Below are 22277 nucleotides of genomic sequence, written 5' to 3'. Positions count from 1 at the left end.
GAGACGGAAATGATTTATTAAACCATCCTGCTCCTGGCTAATGCAAGGCTGCTTGCTCCAGGAAACCCACCCGGGCTCACCCGGCCCCTGCCCAGCCTGCAGGGCTTCCACCACCCCCTTGGGAAAGGGTTTGGTGATGTAATGGGGAGTAAAATTGCCTTAGAATGGATTTATCAGCAGAAGGTGGCTGGTCTGGCTGGCACCCAGCCATACAGCAAGTATGGATGAGGTGTCCTCACATCCCTCGAGCCAGCAGGACTGGCCTGATCCCACCCTGCAGAACTGGGAGGCTGGATCCTCCCAGTTTAAATATGAGCATCCTGCAGCAGCAGCACTGAGTGCAAGCAGAGCTCTTTGACCCCATGGGCTGGTGCTAAAATCAGAAGTGTGGAGCTGTCAAATGGAGCAGTTTAACGAGAAAATTGCTGATTCCTTCAGGCCCTGGTTGAACAGAAGTCCTTAAAACCCATGCACAGCCACCACTGAAACCCCACAGACTTTCAGTTCCTCCTCGTACAGGGGGAGGCAGCTGTGCCATCAGGATCCTGGCACGCTTGGCCAGCCCCTGGAGCACTCTGCACACGTGCAGAACACAACTGTAATGCATCAGCTCACACTCCTGTTGCTCTGGGAATTGCTCCGTGGGATGCAAGGATGGGAGGTCCCAGGGGAGAGGGAGTCAGGGAACAGTTGGGATGAGCACTCGGTTGCTTATGATTTTCCAAAGTCCACAGATCACTAAGGCTTGGGGAACAGGCTGTCTCATGCAGCGAGGGGCTAAGGGAAGTGTCATCCCCAGCATACAGGGCACTGCCCCTGTCAGCCCCCAAACTGGGGGAGAAGGAGGAGGGCAGTGGACAAGCTGAAACAGAAGGTGGGGAAGCCTGCACTGGCTGCAGAGGAGCAAAGGGCATCCATGATGTGCAATTCCCCAGCACTGCACTGAACTCTCTGACCCTGAGTCACTCCATGGTGAACCCTGAGTGCGGGTTCAGCCCAGACTGACACCCCCGAGGTGAGGGCTGTGACCTCCAAGGGCAGGGCAGGCTCTGCCCCAGCCCTGGCCATCACCACCCATCTGCATTCCCCTCACCAAAGGCTTTGGCAAGGGAGGGGAGCCCACATGAGTTTCACAGTATTTCTACCACCCAACTGAAAATATTTTCTTTTGAGGGATGGGGAAATCCTGCATCCCAGAAATCCCAGCTCTCCTTCAGATTTAAACCCAGCCATGACCACATGAGTACCTGTCCCAGCCTCAGGCTGGAGTGAGCATCCAAGAAAGGTTCAGCATCATCTTATCCTGTCTCTACATTTGTCTGAACTAGAGGGCTGCCAGCCTGGGCAGCCATCACAGCTTTTCCCCATGGAATGGCAGTGATGCCAAGGAGCTCCCTGTACCAGCCTGCAAACACAGGAGCAGGAAGGCAGGGAGAGATGAGAGTGGCCTTGGTGGCTCACACAGCAACACGGGTGCTTCCCTGCAGAGGCATCTGTCAAGCTTTGGCATGATCAAGATGGGCAAACCCCACTGGGATGGCTTCAGTGGGCCACTGCACATCCCTCTCCTCCCAAATGTTTCAAGACCAGCCTGGTAGGACATCAAATCAAGGTTTCTCCCAGTGCAGAGGCACATCTCAATCCAAGGTTGCCCTCTAGTGATTGCCCTGCTCTGGCCACGGCCGGGTGCCCGATGCCAAGAGCGAGAACCAGATGGGATAAGCACCCTGCACCCAGCAGGACAGGTCTCACCTGTCAGCCAGGTGAAATACATAAAATGGGCAGCATCATCACCATCAGGCCATGGTGGGAAAATTCCTGCTCCACCCAAGGCTGCGCTCATGTCCTCATCTGAGCAAAGGCTCCCAGCCAAATGCTGATCTGAACCCTGGCAAGCCCACAGTGATGGCTTATCTCCTGTACTAGAGCTTGGCTGCAGAGCAGGGCAGCTGCCAAACACCCCAGGAAATGCCTCTGCTCACGAATGCCCCCCTTACATCACACCCAGGGGTACATGCTGGGCTGGAAGCTGTGGGGCTGGCACCGAGCACTCAGCCCTGCGTGGGGAGCGGGCACGCCGGGGTGCTGAACGAAGCCATTTCAGAGCTCAGCTACAAATGGCACACGCAGACGGGACCATCCCCCAGTGATGGACCATGGCAGCTGCCCCAGCCCATCCTTGCCACGTGCTCTACCCCAAACCTCAGACTGGCATCGGAACCGGACCACGCCACGGCACAGAGGTGGGAAGGCACTCGGGAACCCCAGAGCCGGCCGGTTCCCCCTCCCGGCGCGCTGCCCCCGCCGTGTGTGGGGAGCCTATTCTTAGTGCTGGACATGGACCAGCTCTGGATGATTCAAGGGACGGGACGCCATCCCAAAGCGTGACGGGCCAGGAAATGCTTCCCCAATTACCAGCTGATGTTTCCCTCTGATTCACACCGCCCCGGCTAGAGGTGGACTGGCAGGTGGGTCAGCCCTTAGCGGAACCCCCAAAGGCCGACACCAGAACTGCTCAGCTCCCAGCTAGCTTAAACCTCTCCCCACCTACATCTCTGCCATCCTGGGGATGAGGCACTCCACTTCCCAGAGGTAAACCAGGTACGTGCTCCCCACCTTGCACAAGAGGGCGAAGGGATGTGCCCGAGGCCAGGGGAGATGCCTGTGGCAGAGGGCAGGGCTGTCCCTCCCTCCCAGGTCAGACGCTCTAACCCCGGACCGCCCTTCCTCCGCCTCAGCATCGCCGCTGCTTGTTTTTGCTGCCGACGCATCCTGTTTATTTAAAAAGGCCCCAGGACAAAATCGGACACGGGACGCGTGAGCGAGAGGCCGACCCTGCCCCGAGTCCAGGGGGACAGGCGGCCTCCTCCGCTCGCTGCGCTCCGGCCCGAGCAGCTCCGTAATTACAAACACCTGCTCACCTCTGCCCCAAAGTCCCGCCGGCCCCGGAGCAGCTGGAGCGGCGCAGAGCGCTGCCAGCTCTCCCGGGAACAGCGCGTTCCGGGGCCGGGGCCCGCCGCAGGCACACGCCATGCTCCCGCAGCGCCCGGCTCCCGCTCGGCTGGCACGGCTCGCCCGGCCTGGCCAGCTCCTCCGGGCACGGCACGACCAGCTCCGCTGCGGTAAAGCTTCGCCTCCACGCGCACTTTCGGGGCACAGCGGCTTCCAGGTAGGAGCCGGACACGGAAAGGGCTGACCCTGCTGAGAAGGGACCGACTTGCTGCGGGTCCTGACAGCGGGGCTCGCTGGGAGAAAGCCCCGGCGAGGAAGAGGTGCAGCTCCTCCCACTCTGTTTACTTCCTCTGCCGAGGCACTGCCTGCTCCTGGAAGCGGGACGGGGTGCAGGAGGAGGTGGGGGAAGCAGCTGCCCACCTTTGCCCTCCCCAGCCCCGCCGGAGACGCCTGAGCCTGTGGCACAGAGACGGTGAAGCCGGCCAGAAACCCCTTGGCAGCCGGCAGCGCGTCCGTCGCACCCGAAGCGCCCCGCTCGCACGCTCCCCGGGAGCTCCGGCCCCTCTTCTCCCCCGAATCACTCACCTCCCCGCTCCCCGGCTCCCGCGAGCGGCCGGTCCCCGACAGCCCCATCGCCAGCTCCCGGCCCCTGCTCACCGCCCAGCCATCCGGGCGCGCTGTGCCTTACGTTCTCCGGCTCTGAAGGCTTCCTGACGATTTGCATAGTTAAGCCGTAAACTAACCACAACATTCCTCTTATGATTTTGCAATCTGCTGGAATAACGTGGTCGCTCTAAGTCGAGCGATGAATCATCATCTATAAACCACAGCTCTCGTCACCGGGGCTCTCAGTGCTGGCTGCAGCCTGCATGATTAATCCGCCAGGATGCCAAGCTTAACCTACAGTGCAGGGCTATTTATTTTCCAAACTTGCAAGCCTCCAGAAAACGACCGCCGCTGCCTTCCCCGTCCCCTTTGTGGCGAGATGCCCCAGGCTGTGGCTAGGGACCAGGAACAGGGGACCTCCCTTGTTGCCCACAGGACATCCCAGCGTTAACCACTGGACCGTGCACCTTGCAACTGAGGCACCCACGCCCTCCCTCGCCCCCCCCCCCTTTTCCTTGTGCCACAGCACCCTCAAAACATGCACCAAAACACCACTTTTGCCAGCAGGGATGAGCTCATCCCTGGCAGTCCAGTTCCTGAATCAGAGCTACCAGCTCCTGCCACCCCAACTACAACCACTTGCTGCTGGATATGCTAGTGGGGAACCGGGTCATGGTGGTGGCACTGAGAGAGAGCCTGTCCCCGAGCCCAAGTGCCCCTGGGGCTGGCATCTCCTCTCTCCCACACCAGGTTTCAAGGCCAGATTGGCTGCATGGGGTTGGCAACCATGCAATCATTACGGTGCCCTGGGCTCTTACAGGAGATGGAACCACCAGCTCCTGTTTGTTCCATGAATCAGGAGGGAGCAAGCCTGCGCACCCTGGTGCAGAGGGAGCTGTGCATGCCAGGCTGAGCTGCAAGGCACATGGTTTTGGTGCCACTCAAGCTCATTCCCAGCTACTGCAGGCAGAGAGCTCCGGGTTTTTGTTTAAAGGCGGCTCTGCACCCTTGCCACAGTCTCACTGCGGCAGCGCAGGGACCTGTGCCAACCCTCTCCACAGCATGTCACACCAGAGTCTGTCTTGACAGGGACTTTGGAGGGAGCTGCATCCCACCAGTGTGAGCCCCATAGCCTCTGGCAGCTGGGAGCACCCACTCGGCTGTGCCGCCTCTCCCACGTGCAGGGCACCAGCTCTTCACTCCTCCAGCGTGTGACTTCAGATCAATGGCATTTATGATGTTCTCCGGGGCACTCAGCTGCAGAGCAGGCTCAGGCCAAGGTCATTGCACGCAATCAGGGAGTTGCAAATTAAAACCAGCTCGAGATAAGCTGAAGACAAAAGGCCAACGCTACGCTGGCCAGGAACGCCTGGGGTTTGCTTTGCTGCTTCTCCAGGAGCCCCAGCACAGCTGCCATGGCCGTGGGCATGCACGGGTGCCTGCTGGCATGACCCTGAACATCCCACAGGGTTTGGAACTGGCACCACGGGGCAGGATGCTCCGTGCCCTGTGCAGCACAGCCAGCAGGACTTGGCACTTGGCTCTTACCCAGCTCCCCAGCCTCACAGATTCTCTGCAGGGCATCTTTGCCAGGAACAGGGCTGGCACCATGCAGCTGTAGCTCAGGAGCATCCTCTCTCTGCTACCTACATCTGTCTTTCCACCTGCTTTCAAGCTCTGCCTCTGGCAGGTCACACCAGTGAGAGCCAGGGCAGGGACGTGGCCACAGAGCACCCTCAGCAGCAGCCTCCCCGTTAGCCACCATGCTGCCCAGGCACCCAAAGTGCCCACGGAATTTCCTTCCCTGCCAATGCCACAGCAGAAGCACCCACCTCTGAGGTTTGATACTGCACAGCCCCTGCAAACACTGCTCCCCACGTGTCCCTACCACCTCCTGAGGCAGGCTGGCTTCACAGCACGGGGAGGACGGCTTAGAAATACATGTGTGTGTCACGTAAGCGACTCCCAGGGCCTGGAGCCCCTGCTCCAGCGGTCTGGAACGCCTCGGGCCTGGCTGCCACCCACCGCCACGCAGCCTGGCTTCTCACGACCGCGCACGGCACCCTCCACTCCTGGGAGAAACCACAAAGCAAAACAAGCCGCTGCCAAAACAACAAGGGGAGGAAGAGGAATGTCTGCCGGCAACACAGCTTTGATTGCTTGTGTCCCAGGGCTGGGTTATGATGCTGTTGGCTGTGGAAGCGAGTCAAAAAAAAAAAAGAAAAAATCAAAGGGCCAGGCTCAGATTTCATAAGAATGATAGAGAGCATGGGGATCACTCGGTGCAGCTCAAACTGTGACAGCTCTGAGCTGGGCTGCTCCTCTACCAGCAAACAGGCAACTCTGCAACACACAGCACACGGCACGGATGGAGAACACCGAGGCTGTGCCCAGTGTCCCAGGAGATGTGGACAGGCCCTGTGCACACTCACCAGCACAGCTCTCGGGCACCACAAGCCACTAGACACGGCCAGTGCCAGCAGCAAAGTGCTGGCAGCTGCAGCCAGGCTGCCCTGCCATCCACAGGAAAGCTCCGTGCCATCTCCCAGGCTGCTGGTCCTGGAGCAAGCTGGGTCTTGGGGGCATGCAGCACGTCAGGGGCAAGGAGAGGGCCTGGCAATGGGACTGGAGTCATGCTGGACCCTGCATCACTTGCCAGACCACAGGACAAGCATGCCCGGGTGCACTCACCCAAGTGTGGGCTTATCTCGGGCAGCACTGGGAGCCTGCTGGGCACAGGAACCGTTCAGGCAGGGCCCTGTGTGGCTCAGCCCAGCACAGCTGGCACTGCTGCCTCCCCACCGCTCGCTCTGTGATACCATGGAAGCACAGAAGTGATTTTTACAGGACCCTGCTCACCAGATCCTTCCTTGAACCACTGAGGGCTTTTCCATAAGAGGAAATGTTTCTTTTCTGGGTCGCTGCTGAGTTTTTTAAAAAGTGATTTGATGGCTTGTGAAGGGAAAAATGACCCGAAGGGAAGAGATCATAGTGTTTGGAAGCAGTGGAGATGAGCCCCCGCTCTGTCCCAGGCAGGGAACACGTGTTTTCTCTTTCCCTGTGGTTTGCTTTGCCCTGCTCCCCCCTGCTCGCAGCCCCCCGGCCACACGCCAGACCCTCTCCAAGCCCTGCCAACAGAGGAAGGTGCCAGGTCAGCAGTTTGTGGGATGCAGAGCATCCACACACACCCACAAACGACCAGGGGCAAAGCAAGCCCTGGGATTTTCAGCTGTGCCTGCTTTAGGAAGCAATTTAGCAATGACATGACCTATTTCCCATCCATTCCTAGTCAAACCTGGATCACAACAACAGATAAAACAACTCATCCCAAAATCCAACCACTTCTGTGTCCTGCAGTGAAGATGCTGCAGGTCCCTCACTGGGATCAGCAAAGCCCAGCCTGGATCCCAAACCCTGCCCCGAGAAGTACTCACGTGGGCAGGGGTGTGGTGGAGCACTCGCTGCGAGGATACATCCACCTGCTGCTGGAGAAACACGAGTCCAAAGCTGGGGGCCAGCTGGAAAGGGGGATCACCTCACCTGAGTGACTCTTTTGTTACTGCTACCTGCAGATGGGATCAAGCAGCACGGAAGAGCCCAGCTGCCAGGGCCAAAGGGTCCAGCAGCAGCCTGTGTGTCCCTGCCTGCTGATGCCTGTCCCTGCTCTGAGCCCACAACCCTCCCTGCTGTCCCCTGCACTGTCACCAGCTCACACGGGGACCTGGGGACCAAGCAGCCACCCTCCTGTGGCAACGCATCCTCTGATTCTTTTCCCAAATATGGCCATGTCGTTCTCATTAAATCACCCCCAAAACTGCAGCTGGGATTTCAGGAATGCAAGTTTCCATTGTGTTTGCCCGATTGTGGTGCCTGGAGGGGCGGCAGGGCTGCGGGAGAGCTGCTGCACCCTTGTGATGGGGGAACAGGCACGATGAACCTTATAGGGCACACCTGGGGGAGCAACAGGAGCCCAGACTGAAAGAACAGGTGCTAAGGGGGGGTTACAGAATTAATCTCAACTCGAGCATCACTGTGTATCACACCTCATCCACCTGCTGGACAGGCATCCTGACATCAACCTCCCTGGTGACCACAGGTTTAAAGAGTGACAGCCTGCACGGAGCACCCAGGGGACAAACACTCTGTGAGATGTTTCTTCCTGTGAGGCCACACTTGAGCAGGACCAGGACCACAGGGTCTGACCAAGTTCACTTCTCATCGGTCCTGCAGCCCATCAGCAGCCCTGTCACACTACAGATTTGTCCAGAAAACGAGCCAAATTCAAACCCTTTTACATCCCAGCAGTGACATTCCACTGGCAGAAGATGAACCCATGCCCCAATACTGACATCCCTGGCATCATTCCCAACCAGGCAACCTCCCTCACAGACCGCCCCTGCTCATCCACAGATAATTTCAGTGCTGTTTTAGATACAACACTCCAGTCAGCACAGCTTTAAGTGCCTGCAGAATAATTTCTTGGTATTTGTGGCACAAAGCTTACTGGCCACATCCAGGGCTGTGTCTGTATGATGTGCTGCATGATTAAACCAGGATTTTGTGACAAGTATATCCCTGCCTCTGGAAGAGAAGTTGTCAAACCCTTTATCACTAATGAGGAGCTGTTCCCTGGACTGATGAAGATCAAATGGTTCCCAGAAACAAGTATTATTCCTCTCATTAGCTGCTGTGGTTACCGGAGTGGGAGCACTTGCACAATTTACAGAGTTAGAACAGTTTGCTGAGCTCTGGATCTGATCCCTCGGGAGGGAGGAGAGGCACTGGCATGGCAGGAGATCTGCTCCTGCTCTGGGGACAGCGTGCAAGGAGCCGTGGAGTCATGGGCAGGCACTATTTGGAATCCCAAACCCTGCCAGCCCCTGCTAGTGTGACAGGGCTGCTGGTGGCCAGGGAAACCTGCTTGGCCAGGTTTTCCCTAATGCTCCAGGACCCATGTGATAGCAAACCTGGCCAGATCCTGCTGGGACGGTGCTTCTGCCAAAAAAGTAAGCGGGCTGTTTATAAAAATCTGGGTTGAGGCTGTTTATCCTCGTTGGTGAGGGGAATGGTTTGTGTTTGGGGAGGGCGGGACAGACGGCGGGACGGATAATTCGATTTGGGTTTTGGCAGGGGACAGGGAAGAGGGTGGGCCTGGGAAAGGCTGGCGGGGGACCGCACCGGCCAGGTCACACCGTGGGTCCCCGCCCTGCCGGCACGGCTCTGGCACTGCTCCCCGTGGAGGAAGGGGGGTCCGGGCGGCTCCACTCCCCGGGAACACGGAGTGAGTCCTCGAAAGTGTCGGCACTAACACACGTCCCTTTGGCCAGGGAATACGTGAGCGCTGTCTGACAGCAGCGCGAGGGGCTGGCGTGACGCTCCGTCCGGCGGCTGCGTCCCTCCACCATGACTTCATCCCCCTCTGAGTCATCCTCAGGGCGGGCAGGCGGCTCCTCCAGCCGCCCATGGTCCCACTGCCGACAGACTGACCCTACCGACAGACTGACACCACCGACAGACTGCCCCATGGTCCTGCCGACAGACTGACCCTACCAACAGACTGACCCTACCGACAGACTGACACCACCGACAGACTGCCCCATGGTCCTGCTGACAGACTGACCCTACCAACAGACTGACCCTACCGACAGACTGACACCACCGACAGACTGACCAACAGTCCCACTGCTGACAGACTGCCCCATGGTCCTGCTGACAGACTGACCCTACCGACAGACTGACCCACGTCCCACTGCCAACAGACTGACCCTACTGACAGACTGACCCATGGTCCTGCTGACAGACTGACCCTACCAACAGACTGACCCTACCGACAGACTGACACCACCGACAGACTGCCCCATGGTCCTGCCGACAGACTGACCCTACCGACAGACTGACACCACCGACAGACTGACCCATGGTCCTGCTGACAGACTGACACCACCGACAGACTGACCCTACCGACAGACTGCCCCATGGTCCTGCTGACAGACTGACACCACCGACAGACTGACCCTACCGACAGACTGCCCCATGGTCCTGCTGACAGACTGACCCTACCGACAGACTGACCTACGTCCCACTGCTGACAGACTGACCCTACTGACAGACTGACCTACGTCCCACTGCTGACAGACTGACCCTACTGACAGACTGCCCCATGGTCCCACTGCAGACAGACTGACCCTACTGACAGACTGACCCATGTCCCACTGCTGACAGACTGACCCTACTGACAGACTGACCCACGGTCCCACTGCCGACAGACTGACCCTACTGACAGACTGACCCATGTCCCACTGCCGACAGACTGACCCTACTGACAGACTGACCCATGTCCCACTGCCAACAGACTGACCCTACTGACAGACTGACCCATGTCCCACTGCCAACAGACTGACCCCACCGACAGACTGACCCACGGTCCCACTGCTGACAGACTGACCCTACTGACAGACTGACCCACGTCCCACTGCTGACAGACTGACCCTACTGACAGACTGACCCACGGTCCCACTGCCGACAGACTGACCCATCGACAGCTTTGCCTGGTGGAATGGTCGCCCACCTGCCCATCATGGCAGTGTGTGGGAGATGATGGCTTTCCCCCCCCAAGGGATTCGCTGGCAGGAAGAAGATCTGGCATGCTGCAGCTGCTCCACTACCACAAGGGCAATGTTACTCCAAAATCAATGCAAATTTACTCTGGAATAAAAAAAAAAATCTCACACTCCAAATGGAATAATTATGTTGAAATAGAGTCACTTTCCTTCCAGCCCGGTTTCAGCCCAACACTTGTGTTCCCACAGCCCAGCAAAACAGCTTCCCAAAGAATGAAGCACATGGTCAATTTCGGTGTCCCTGCTACAGAATTTAGAGGTTTCACAGAGAGATACTAAAATACCCTGAAGAGCGACTCCCACAGACCCTGAGTTGTATGGACACATCAGCACAAGGGTTTGTCATTACAAGCTCATGCAAATTTATGCTTATTACCGTACACTGACTATTGGATCAGACTGTTTTACCATGGCAAAAATTATTTTTTTGTTTTTCAGTGCGAAATGACAACGAGGAAGCTATTTCTCGTTCCATCAATCCCCCCCCTCACAGGATTTTCATACACAACAAACACGGGGTTATTTTAGAAAGATATTAATCTCAGGAGCCTCAATATCATGCATCATGACCCGTTGGATGTGGGTACCTTCCACTGAGCAGTGCCATGGAAGGCAGAGTGCTGGAGCATCCTGCCTCGGAGTGGGCGGCTGCTCCGTTTTCTGACAAACTGGAAGTGGAATCATGTGAAGTCCCTGCTCTTGGCAGGAGATTTTTAGCAGTAAGTAGCAGCTTTATGAGAAATATCCTTTGCCAGGGGACCATCAGCCAGGGAGCAGTGGGATTCTTATTTTTTAATGGACTTTTAATAAGTAGGCCACAAAGATAGTCTTGACACAGAGAAGCTTTTTTCTCTGTGTAATTATCTCCCCTTCACTCTCAAGCTCCCTACAGCTTCCTACAGCAAATAAGACCACCAACCTCTCTGTGAGAAAAGGAGCAAGAAACCAGCATAGGGCCACTTGAAATGCTCTTTGTATCACATCTCATCTGCTCTCCTCTCATCTGATACAAAAACCAACCTCTCTTCCCCTCCTCCAAATTAATTAAAGCTCAGCTTTCCGTGTTTAACTACTTGAACCTTTACCAGCAGGAAAATATGTGCTTGGAGCAGGGGCAATGCTGGGAACACCATGCCATGTGCTGCAGGAAGGTTGTCCACAATTCTGTCTCCTCCCTGCACACTGCCCATGCCTGTGTGTCCTCTGTCCTTCACCCTGTCACCATCTCTAGTTGCTGAGAACAGGGCAGGCAATGGCAGAGCCATGTCAGCCCAGTGCTGCTGCTCCTCAGTCCCCACTCCTCACCAGGCCACAGGGAAAACAGAATGAGGGACCTGCACACTATCCAGGACCCTTGGGAACAAGCAGGGTGCTGGCTGAGCCTTTGGGACATGTTACTCCCAAAAGAGCACTCCTGCAGCACAGGCAGAATTTGAGCTGCTTCTGAAAAGATTCACTAAGCAAAATGCCAGCAGGAGCATCCCTCCATCCCAGCCAGCATCTGACCTCTCCCATGATGGTCTGTGCAGTCACACACTGACCCAGTCTGGTGTGTGGAGGCAGATCCCATCAGCACCACACACTGGGAAGACCCTGGCTGGTGAAGAGGTGCAAAGGAGATGCCTCACTGCTCCCACCAGCTTTAACAACATATTCATCCCTTTATTACCTTAAAATGCCACCCTAAAAGGAGTTTCTCCCCAGCAGAGCCTTCCTCTGCAGCACAGACCCAGCCCCTCAGCAGCAGCGTGCCCTTCCCAAGCCTGCACACAGCTCTTCCAGCACTCCCCTCATGCAGTTTTGCAGGAAATGGATGCAAATACTAGAGGCATCACAGCACAAAGCGTGAATTTCAACCCCCCCCAAGATCTCTGTGGGAGAGCTGCTCCAGGCTGAATGCAGCAGCTGCTGTTCTGCACCTCTCTCCTACTGTGAATCATGCAGCCAGTCCTTGGCTCTTAAAGCTTGTCTGAACATCCCACCTTCCACCTGAGCATCCAACAGTAATGGGAAATATTCCCTGTGTCGCTTCCTCCCAGACTCAGAGGGGCTCCTCTTTCAAAATCAGCGACGTTCTGGCTGAGGTCTGCTCCAGGGGAGGTGCAAATTGTTCCCTTTGGTGCCATTCCTGCTTGCAAAAACAGTCCTACAGGCGATGAAGCAAGTCCCTGCCTCTAAAGGCTGGCACTGAACAAGGCTCCAAAGGGCAGCACACGTCTCCACTGTGCAGGCTGGATCATGTGGAAAACATCGTGGGAAATTCTGCAACTAAGCGATGCTTTGGCTAATTTCAAACCCCAAAACACAAATAGTTCCTGCTGGGTGCAGGATGGGCAGGTCTGTGGCTGCTGGGGTAGGTAGGCAGATGCAGAGCAAAGCCTCTCACTCTCCACATTTGCTCAATTTAACACTGAAACCAGAATGAGCTGTGCTAAATGTCTCCACTGCTAACAAGAAACAAATGTGGCCTCATGTTCTAGTTGCTGTGATCTAACAAAACAGACCATGGTAAACACTATAAAAATGTACTGGAGGGAACCACCCTGTGTTTGCTGGGAGAGGGACTGGGTAATCTAATAGGGCTTTATCCATCTCTAATGTCTCTGAAAAAAGGGAGAATTGGGCCCTGTCCATGACATTTGTCATGTGCTAGCTATTCTGATGTCTTAATGCTGCAGAAACCAAATTGGAGTGAGGCTACCTATCTGCTTCCCAATCAGGATCTAGGCCCAAGTGCTGCTTTTTATGGCCATGCAGAGTGAAGATCTGCTGATGTCAGTGGTGTCACGGGCCAGGCCAGTTTTTCCATCCTTATTCCCACATTATCTGGGGAGACAGTCCCTTTGTGGCTACCTCACTCTCCTTGTGACATGAATAATCACTCACTTCATGGACCTGGGGATCCACCAGCAGGACCTGCCTCCGGCTGAAAGCATTCATGGAGATAAGGCACCTTCCCAAAAGGTTCCTGGGTATCATGGTAGCAGCAGCAACACTGCCAAGGTCATGTCTAGATCTGTATCTTGGCCATGGTAATGGTAAGGGTTGACTCAGTCACCTGCCCCCAGGCACCTCGTGGTGCCCTGGAACCTGCTCTGCCCTGAAACAAAGGGTTAAGGGTCTCTGCTAGCTTTAGTGCCACATCTGCCAGCCCCACAGGAGACCCCCACGGGGATCTTGGACACCCTTTGGCACTTCAGATGGATTTATATGCTTCTGCTGAGGTGTCACCAGAAGTCACTCCCACCCAAGTCATTTTCTTCCCACACCTTCCCCTATAGGAAGAGCCTTGGCAGGTTCTGCAAAGCAGGAGCTCCACCCAGCTCCCAGGAGCCCTGCCACCATTGTCACCTCGGCTGCCATCTCCAGAGGGGAGAGAGACACAGACCCCATTTGGTTCTTGCACAGAGAACTGCATGGGTACCCCATGCTACTGACACACAGCCACGTTTTCTACAGTCACTCCATCCCCTTTTTTAAGCATCTTGGATTTGTTTGGTTTTTCTAAAGACACTGTGGCCTTGGTATGGGGATGGACAAACGCCAACTGCCATTAAACAGCATGTTCTGAAAAGCTACACAGAGCACAACCACAACCCATCACAGCCTGCAAACAGTATCTCCATGTGAGGAGGGGGGAAAAAGCACCATTTGGGGGGCTCAGAGAAAGTGCTGCAGCCTGAGAGATGACGCTTCCACGCGCTCCTCCAGCTCTTACCTGGCTCTTCCCGCGCCGCCGGTAATTCCTCCTCACGAGGTTCTTGTAATTCTCATTCTTCTTGGTCAGGTAGTAATAGAGGACACAGTCAGCCACCGTCTGCAATGACACGGGCAGGTCAGGGAACAGAAGGTCCTGTCCTCGTGTGCTGCTGCTGGGGCACAGACTTCCAGGAGCAGCGTTCAGAACCGGTCATCACCAGGTCTCCTGCTGCTCCTGAAGACCTGCAGCCCAACAGCTTCCCCACACCTCCCTCCCTAAGGCTTCCAGTGCAGCTGAAGAAGGGGACAATGCTGTCCTAGTAAAAAGGCTCAGCTCTTCAAAGGATGGAGCAGGGCAGTGGAGACGGAGATGGGGTGCTGAGCAGAGATCACCCCGTGCTGGAGGCAAAGCAGGGCTGACCCCAGATGACCGTGGCAACCAGAGGCAGAAGAAGGAGCTGCCTGTCAGCCTCTGTTGCAGTTACACGAGGCACAACCTGCCACACGACTGTCAGCTGGTGTTACTTCCAGCTGCTAAGCTCGCTGGCTCGACTTTGCTGTGGCCAAACTGAGATCCCAGCACTCGGAAGCTGCCATCCCAACTCCAGTGGTTGGCTCCACAAACACCACCACAGACTGGACACCTTAGGAAAACAAGGAGTCACGGCCAGGATATATCCTGCCCCTGAACAGCACAAAGTGTGCCAGGCTGGGAGAAGTCTTGTGGTGTACAGGGTGGGCACCTGAACAGCAGCCTTGGGCTACCTTCACATTCAGGATCAGTGGCTTCGTGAAGAAAAATTATCCCACAGATCCATCATGCCAAGAGTCCTCAGGAGCTTGGGGCAGCTGTGTGTGCCCGGGGGCTGTGCTCACCCCATCCCTCTGCAAGGAGTGGAACCATTTGCAAAAACAGATTGCAACTTTTAAAGTGTTAATTGGATCTCTTTCTAATTTAGCCCTGATTATACACACACACGCGAACACAAAAACTTACAGTCATCTGTTCCAAGGGCTAAGATCACTATTTTTTTATAATGCAATTTAAAAATCTATTAATTCATTACATTGAGCCATACTTTGCATCTCTCTCCAACAGGATAATGGATGTGTTCTGTATCATAATTACAGCCTGATTTACAAACGAGTACAAATAAAATTAGAAGACATTTTACAGCTTGGAACACAGACTGGATCGTGAGCATCATCCAAGTCCCACCACTTTCGGCTTTATCGAGTGCAAAAGGATGAGGAGATTGGGATCTTACAGCAACAGCAGCAGCATGAGGTGGCTGCTGGCCTTCCTTGCTGCTTTGGACAGGAAGGTCAAGGTCTTATAAATTATTTCCCCAGTCTGAGTTACGAGGAATCAGAGAATAATTTAGGCTGGAAGTGACCTCTGCAGGCCACCCCTGAGAGCAGAGTGGTTCCCTCAGAGTGAGTGGACACTGTGTGTATGAAACTCTGCATGAGGTGGGCAGAGGATGCAAATAACTAAAAGGGCCAGAGAACAAGCAGCTTTCCAATGTTTCTTGCTCAGGAGAGCATTCAAGTGATGGACATAGCTGTGTTTTCAGGCTGGGTCTGTCCAGGATCTGCCCATATGGCCTGTCAAGTCTTCCTGCACATGGAAGGTACCTGGCCTTGCTCAGAATGGGACAGGAGACTTACTCCTCCCTCAGGTCTTTTTCTCAAACCTTTCATCCATCAGCCGAATTAACAGCAAAACCAAAAAGTCCAAGCAGCACAACAAAGGAGGTCTGGGAAAGGTCAGGCAGTTCCTGTGAACAGCTATTCCTAGACACCAAGGGGAGCTGTGTGTGCTTTCAGGACACCCACCCGAACTGCTGCACGAAATAGGACTCAGTCCACCCTCAAAAGCCTCTCTCTCCCTGAGCAAAGAGACCCCTCTGCTTTGTGCTGGGCAGCTGGGTGCCCACCCCCCGTGTGACAGCCTGGCTGGTGCAAAATGCCTGGGGAGATGCTGGGGAGCAGCTCCCGGGCGGATCACGGGGTGGGCTGCGCCGCCCCCGCGCCAGGCTGGCTGCGTTCACACCTCTCGGGCTCCCAGCCCCGTCTCCCGCAGCTGACTCAGTCCTGTCTCTGCAGGGAGCCGGGAGGCGTCCGGACCTTGCCCGGGGCTTGGAGCCACCACCACCCACAGGTGGCTCAGCATCTGCTGGCAGCTCCAGCACCAACAGCCAAGTGACGGGAGGAGAGGCAGCACAATTCAGGTTGCAGCCAGGCGGGCAGGCTCACCTTCCTGTCCAGAAAGGATGCGATCAGGCCAAAGTTCTTCGGGTGCTGCATGAACCTGCAGAGCAAGAGGGAGAGGGTTACTGTGGGTGCTGGCTCTGACCCCCTCACAGCTGGGCTGCCATGCCCTGCGTGCCCGGAGCAGCAAGGCCAGCTCCCAGAGGGACTCTGGGGTTTGAGAAAATATTTGTCTGCTGCTCAGCTTCCCAGAAAGACAGGAACTTTAAATTTAGCCCGGTGGGGCCGGGCTGGTTGGGAGCTTTGATGTGCAAATGTCCATCATGGGGTGGGAGAGGAAAGTGCTGGAGGGCTGCTCATCACCCTGCTCGACCCCATGGCCACCCAAGCCTGTACCAAGAGCAGGACAGGGCAGGCACAGAGGGCAGGCACACCTGGCCAAGGCCTCAGGATCTGGCAAGGAAAGAGTGAGGAATTGCCATCACACCCCACATCATGGCCATGGGTGACCCCGGCGCTGAGAAGGACCCCAAGCCCTGCTGGGCTGTTGGGAGCAGCTGCAAAGGACAGGAAGGGAAACCCAAACCCCGGGAGGAAGCACAGAGCTGCCACATTGCTGAGTTGCTCAAGAGATCCCCAGTGGCACAGCAGCTCCAATGAACACTGCCTCATGCTCAGCAAGTGGAGGAGCTGTCAGCAAGCTCACCCCTGGCTCTGGCAGCCCAGGAGGGTACACTGCCTGCTCAGGGGAAGCTGTCCCCACTAGCAGAAATGCCTCCTCCAAGAAATCCCCACGCTTTGCTGGTGTGGAAGCACCGAGGGCCAGCAAGCCCTTGGCAGGGGGTGCTGCTGCTGGCAGCACAGTCAACCAACGCGCTGCCAACGCACGGACAGCCCAGTGAGAGGTGACCTTGGGCCAGGAGAGGTGGCCACCAGCACAGGCTCTGCCCCGGGGAGCTGAGCAGCCAGGGTGAGCCACATTCAGCACATGCAGCTCTGCCAGCTCCCAGGAAATGACAGCTCTGTGCCCTGGGGAAATGGATCGGAGGCAAAAGGTGGGAGAGCTGTGGTGTGGGTGTAACATGGGCAGGACATGGTGAGGAGCTCATGTCTCCAGCCCTGCCAGTGATTCCCCTGGGGCAACTGGCACAGCTCTCTCCTGCTTTTGCTGCTCTGTCCCAGTGCTAAACTTGGAGTTAAGGCACTGAGCTGAACTCAATGAGGGCATGATCAACTCCAGCCATGGCAGCAGGACATGGGTGTTGTCACCCACGTTGATGCCATTCTTGATGCAGAACTCCCACATGGTTTGTGTGGCACCGCAAGATCCCTGTCACCATAACTGGTCACCAGAACAAAACCCAGAAATGCTAGGGGGGACAAAAAAAAAAAGGAAGCAAGCAAACCAGACGGGCTGCTCAGACAACCAAGGGTGAGGGCAAAGAGCCAGAGCTGGCTCTGCACACAGCACAAACCCAGGGCTGACCACAGGATGGGGTTTTCAAGGCCATGTTATCAATGATGCTAACACACTGTTGGGGCAATGCAGATAACAATCCACTCTTTTTCATGGACCAGGCCATCTCCCCATAATGAGAGATGGATGCTGCATTCTCACACTGACCAGCACAACACAGCCTCGATGCCTCAGCAGCACCCTGCTCCTTCACCAGCAAACCACAGCTTCCCTGGGAGTAGGCCAACAATGGGCCCTTAACAGAGACCTGAAATCCTGCCCAGAAGCAAATCAAATCAGGTTCTTCCTCGTGGTTATGTTCTGACAGCTAAAATAGTTCAGACCTGGAGCTTGTCAGCCGTGCAGCACCTGCCTGTTTACTCCAACAGCCCCTGCCAAGTGAGCTGAACAAAAGGTTGAACCAAGTTTTCCTGGTCTCAGGAGGAGGCCAGCTCTAGGTCATGATCACGGATGACACAACTCCAGTTCACCTTAAAAACACAGGCCAGGAGCTACAGCACAGCAGGCAGCTCAGCTACCAGCACGCCAGTTTGGGGGAGAGCTGGGGCAGGACTCCCTACACCCTCCTTACAGCTCCTGAGTACTAATCTCTCAAAATGAGCTTTGTGAGAGCCCTGAAACCCTGCTGTATTTCTGCCTCGAGCTCTGCATCACCCACAGTGATGACACAGAATCCACGGTGCACTGCAGGATGCACACACTGGGTGTGGATTCTTCCAGCCCCATTAGCCAGGCACAGCCCTGCCATTAAAGACCGAGTAATTAGCCTTTGCGTCATTTGTGGCAAGCCTCGCTGTTTGGAGTGGCACATTTTAAGGCTAATTAGCAATGAGGATTCTCCTCTATCAAAGGCTTGGAGCCAGTTTGCTTGTTTTGTTCTTTTTCGGTCCATCTTGGCAATTAATTATTTCAGCTGCACAAACAGGAGTCCTGACGAGCAGAGGGAGGAGGAATGATCCTGGACACAGAGAGGCTTCCAGCATGGCTGGCCATAGGCGTGCTGGTAATCCATGGAGCCATCCCCTGAATGTCCAGAGGCCAGACTAAGTGGTGCTGCTGCTCAGGACAAAGTGGTTCTGGTGCATCCATGTCCCTCAGGTCCACAGCAGGGAGCTCCAGCAGAGCTCATCCCACTGGAAGCTGAACTCCAGCTCTGTTTCCACAGACACTCACAGCACACTGGGGGCACCAAGGATACTCCAGTCCTCCATGCAAACACACCTGGGTCCCTGCTGGGCTGTGGGATACAGGGGAGTCTGGGTGTGAGACCAAGCTGAGCACCCACATCTTGGCTGACAGCACAGTGGTACCCAGGGAAGGAATCAGTGACTCCCCAAGTGATCTCACTTGGTAGAGCCAAGCTGTTCTCAAGCACTGCTTGCAAACAGGAGAAAGCACCACAGCCAGAGTCTGCACGTGCCTGGTGTGGGAACAGCAGCCGGTGGCAAATCCTGCAGACAGCAGGACGGAGCACTGAGGGACGAGCACCACCTGCAAGCTGCAGCCTGACGGGGTCTACATAAAGGGCTTGGATGTTGACAGCTCCAAAAATTCCCTGGATGCACAGTGCCCAAAGGACAGCATGAACATCCAGAAAGGCAATGTGTACAGAGTGTTGGGTTTCCCGGGCGTTATCTTTAACCTGGCTGATACAACGGGGAATGCAAAAGCTGAAAAACTTCCTGATTTCACGAGCAGCAGCTTTCCACATAGACAGGAACATCCCAACCATAGAGCAAGACCTGAAGTTTCTGTGCAGAAGCATCACCCTGTGGGGTTCAAGGTCACACAGCAACTCGGGATGTGTCCGTGGCGGACAAACCAAGCACTTGGGATATTCCTGCCTTAAGTGTGCTGGGGCTCCAGCTGAAGCCCTGCACGGATCCTGCCCGCACTCCCCAAGGGCTGCACAGGCAGAGCTGTGTGGGCTGCACTCACTTTTCCCGGAAGGTCTCCTTCTCCTGCTCGCTCCACATGTTCATCACCTGCCTGTCCTTGTAGACCTTCATGGGGTCATCCATGAGGCCGTTCATGTTGATGAATTTGATGCGCTGCTGGTCGGCATCGTAGAGCATGGGCGGGATGACGGCGAGCTGGCGCATCTGCTTCTCCAGGTTCTTTGGGGAAAGCAGAGAGAACAGTTGGTCAGCACCACGGGCCCGCGGGGGACAGATGTTCGAGAGGAAAAGGACAGGAGGAGGAACAGGAGAATTCAAAAGCAAGCACTAGACAGCTTTATTGCCGGAGTAATTGTAAATTAAACGCTGAAAGAGGCTATCGCTGTCAGCCAGGAAACAATTAATCTTTCATTTTGGAATAAAAGGCTTCAAGATCCTGTGTGGAAATGTCTGACTTAAGTGAAACAGCTCCTGACCATGATGAGAAATAAGTTGAAGCAGCGGTGGCACAGGGAATGCTGGCCCCCTCCCAGCCTCCTAAGCCACATGGAGGTTGAGCCCCCCACCCCAACTGTGAGGGAAGTGGGCCAGCTTTTCAAAACTTCCTGAAAAGATGGGCAGAGGGAGACATCAGGTTTCCCTTCCACAGGAGTTGTTCCAGGAGGTTTCACATGTCACTGAAATTGGGCTGTCATTCCTTACTGCAACACCCTGGGACATAATCTGATGCCTTTAATCCATCCTATGGAGCACAAAGTTCATCCAAAGCCCCAGCTGCACACCAGGACAGGATAGACTGGGCACACTGGTTTCCTTATTTGCAACAGAGAGGCCAATGTGATGTCTCATTTGTGCTGTGTTCTGCTCAAATGCCGGGATTGTCCCTTTGGCTGAGCTGCTGGTGATCCCCTGGCACAGGTCCACCCTGTGGGGATGAAGGGATGCTCTGGCCACCCCCTTTCAATTGCACCATCAGTCTGAGTCCTCCCTGTCACCTGGGATGTCACTGATCAAAATCCAACCCTCGTCCCAGGAAGGCCAGGTCTCAAGTGCTGCTGTTTTAATTTACAGCCAGATGCTGACTCCTGGGAGAACAATCATGGCCAACCCTTGCAAGAAGGTGATTCTGGCCTGCCCAGTGCTGCTCTGCTTCCCTGCTGTGCCTGATCAGACCCAACCTCCTCCTCCCCCTAAAGCACATCTCTCTGCACAGATATGGACATTTCAACACGTGTGAATTGCCTTCCCCATCCTCACTAGGACACCTCCTGTTTAGAAACTGGCTGCTCCAGATGCCTCCTCATGGTGGGAGGTGAGGAACAGCTCACAGCTGGAGCATCAACCTGGCTAACTGCAGACTGCCCCTGGTGACAGGAGAAGCCCCTGTGCACAGCAGAGAGGACGCTGGTGGGAGCACTGCCCACAGCTGAGGGCACAGGGCCTCTCAGGGTGCCAAGTGCTGCCACTACACCCCACCAGCCAGACCCCCCTCCTTTCCAGCAACACGCTGGGGCGGAGAGCTGGCCCTGCTGCCAGAGATGCTCCCCAGCTCTCACCTCCCTGCTCCTTCCAACCCTGTGGAAGTGCTGGAAGCTCCTAAGGACTCCTCTGAGACAAGCAAAGCAGATTTGGGGCTCAGCAGGCGGCTGTCAGGCTGGAGTTTAGCAGCAACACTGTGCAGGGGGATGGAGGCGATCAGCTAACTCTCCTCTTGGCCAGCACCTCTGCAGGGCTGTGAAATTCCCCTTTGCTTCCAAGATCCGTGTCCTCCACGTTGTCACCTTAACTGGCTCAGAGCAAAGTGCCTGGGATCCCAGCGAGGGATCAGCCGTGGTGCATAGGCAGCAAACATCCCAGCTATTGCTGGGCAATGGCTGCTCTCCCCTCCCAAACATGATCCATTCACTGCAGCTCGCCTCCGTGCCAAGAGAGTGGAACCCTTGTGAAACTAGATCCAAACGAAGCCGAGGTCACAGGGATGTTTCAAGATGAATGGAGCACTCCCAGAAGATGTGGGCCAACTGGCTCACGTACAAACCATTCATTCCATAGGATTCCCCTGTGTCAAGTCACACAGCCCATTCAAAACAAAACGAAACAAAAAAACCCCTCCACCCAGCAGCCTGGGTGCTGGCTCCCTGCCCCTTCTCCTTCCCTTCCCATCTTCACTTCCAGTATAAACCACAGCCAAGAGGTGTTTGTGGGGTGCTACCCAGTATGAGCAGCATGCTGGGGTTTCCAGTCCCTAAGAGACAGCCAAGTGCTGATAAACCCAACCTACTGGCCACCAGCTCCATGTTTTGCTCTGGCAGAAACATTGCACAGCTCCATTACATCTCTCACATGGCTGGGAAGATGCTGATGTGTATTAAATAAACCTCTGACTTTGGATCCTATCCAGAGAGTGTTTGGCATCATGGCAACCTCGACGGGACCTAAAGTTAGTGGGATTTGGCATAGGACTTCACCGTGTGACCTCGCAGTCCTGTCTTGGCTTCCTCAGGGGAGACAGAGTGAGGGGTGAAGAGGAGGAGGAGGAAGGAGAAGCTGGTCTCACCTCTTGTTCCGAGAGCCCGTCGATGATTTCGGACACCTCGTGCTCGCTGCGTGCGGCTGACATGGAGAGCCCGCCACTGCCCCTCTGTCCTACCCTGCTGGGAAAGGGCAGTGACACACTCAGGCACTGATGCTCCACTTCATAAGCAGCAAACCACGTTCAAGACCATTTTGTCCTCCATAACAACCATATCCCAACGTTCCACCCAGGCCACCCCCTCCCACAGTGTGGGAAAGGCATCTGCGCTTAGGGCT

General features: G+C 55.6%; 1 protein-coding gene across 14 annotated transcripts in view; it reads right to left on the bottom strand.

The window, feature by feature from the left end:
* The window catches only part of NCOR2 (nuclear receptor corepressor 2), a 230159-nt gene that overhangs the window by 59338 nt on the left and 148544 nt on the right, over nucleotides 1-22277 (bottom strand). For 9 of the 14 annotated variants that reach the window (XM_053959970.1, XM_053959977.1, XM_053959978.1 and 6 more), the window contains 4 exons: nucleotides 22024-22120; nucleotides 19507-19685; nucleotides 16137-16191; nucleotides 13897-13995 (listed from right to left, as the gene is read on the bottom strand). In XM_053959970.1, the coding sequence (XP_053815945.1) occupies nucleotides 13897-13995; nucleotides 16137-16191; nucleotides 19507-19685; nucleotides 22024-22120 (430 nt within the window). The remainder of the gene's footprint in view (nucleotides 1-13896; nucleotides 13996-16136; nucleotides 16192-19506; nucleotides 19686-22023; nucleotides 22121-22277) is intronic. The other 5 variants (XM_053959972.1, XM_053959975.1, XM_053959981.1 and 2 more) reach the window with 1 other exon arrangement.

Source organism: Vidua chalybeata, chromosome 18, assembly GCF_026979565.1.
Source record: "Vidua chalybeata isolate OUT-0048 chromosome 18, bVidCha1 merged haplotype, whole genome shotgun sequence".
Taxonomy (NCBI): domain Eukaryota; kingdom Metazoa; phylum Chordata; class Aves; order Passeriformes; family Viduidae; genus Vidua; species Vidua chalybeata.
The sequence above is the reverse complement of the archived record's forward strand: the minus strand, read 5'-3'. Positions and strand labels throughout refer to the sequence as shown.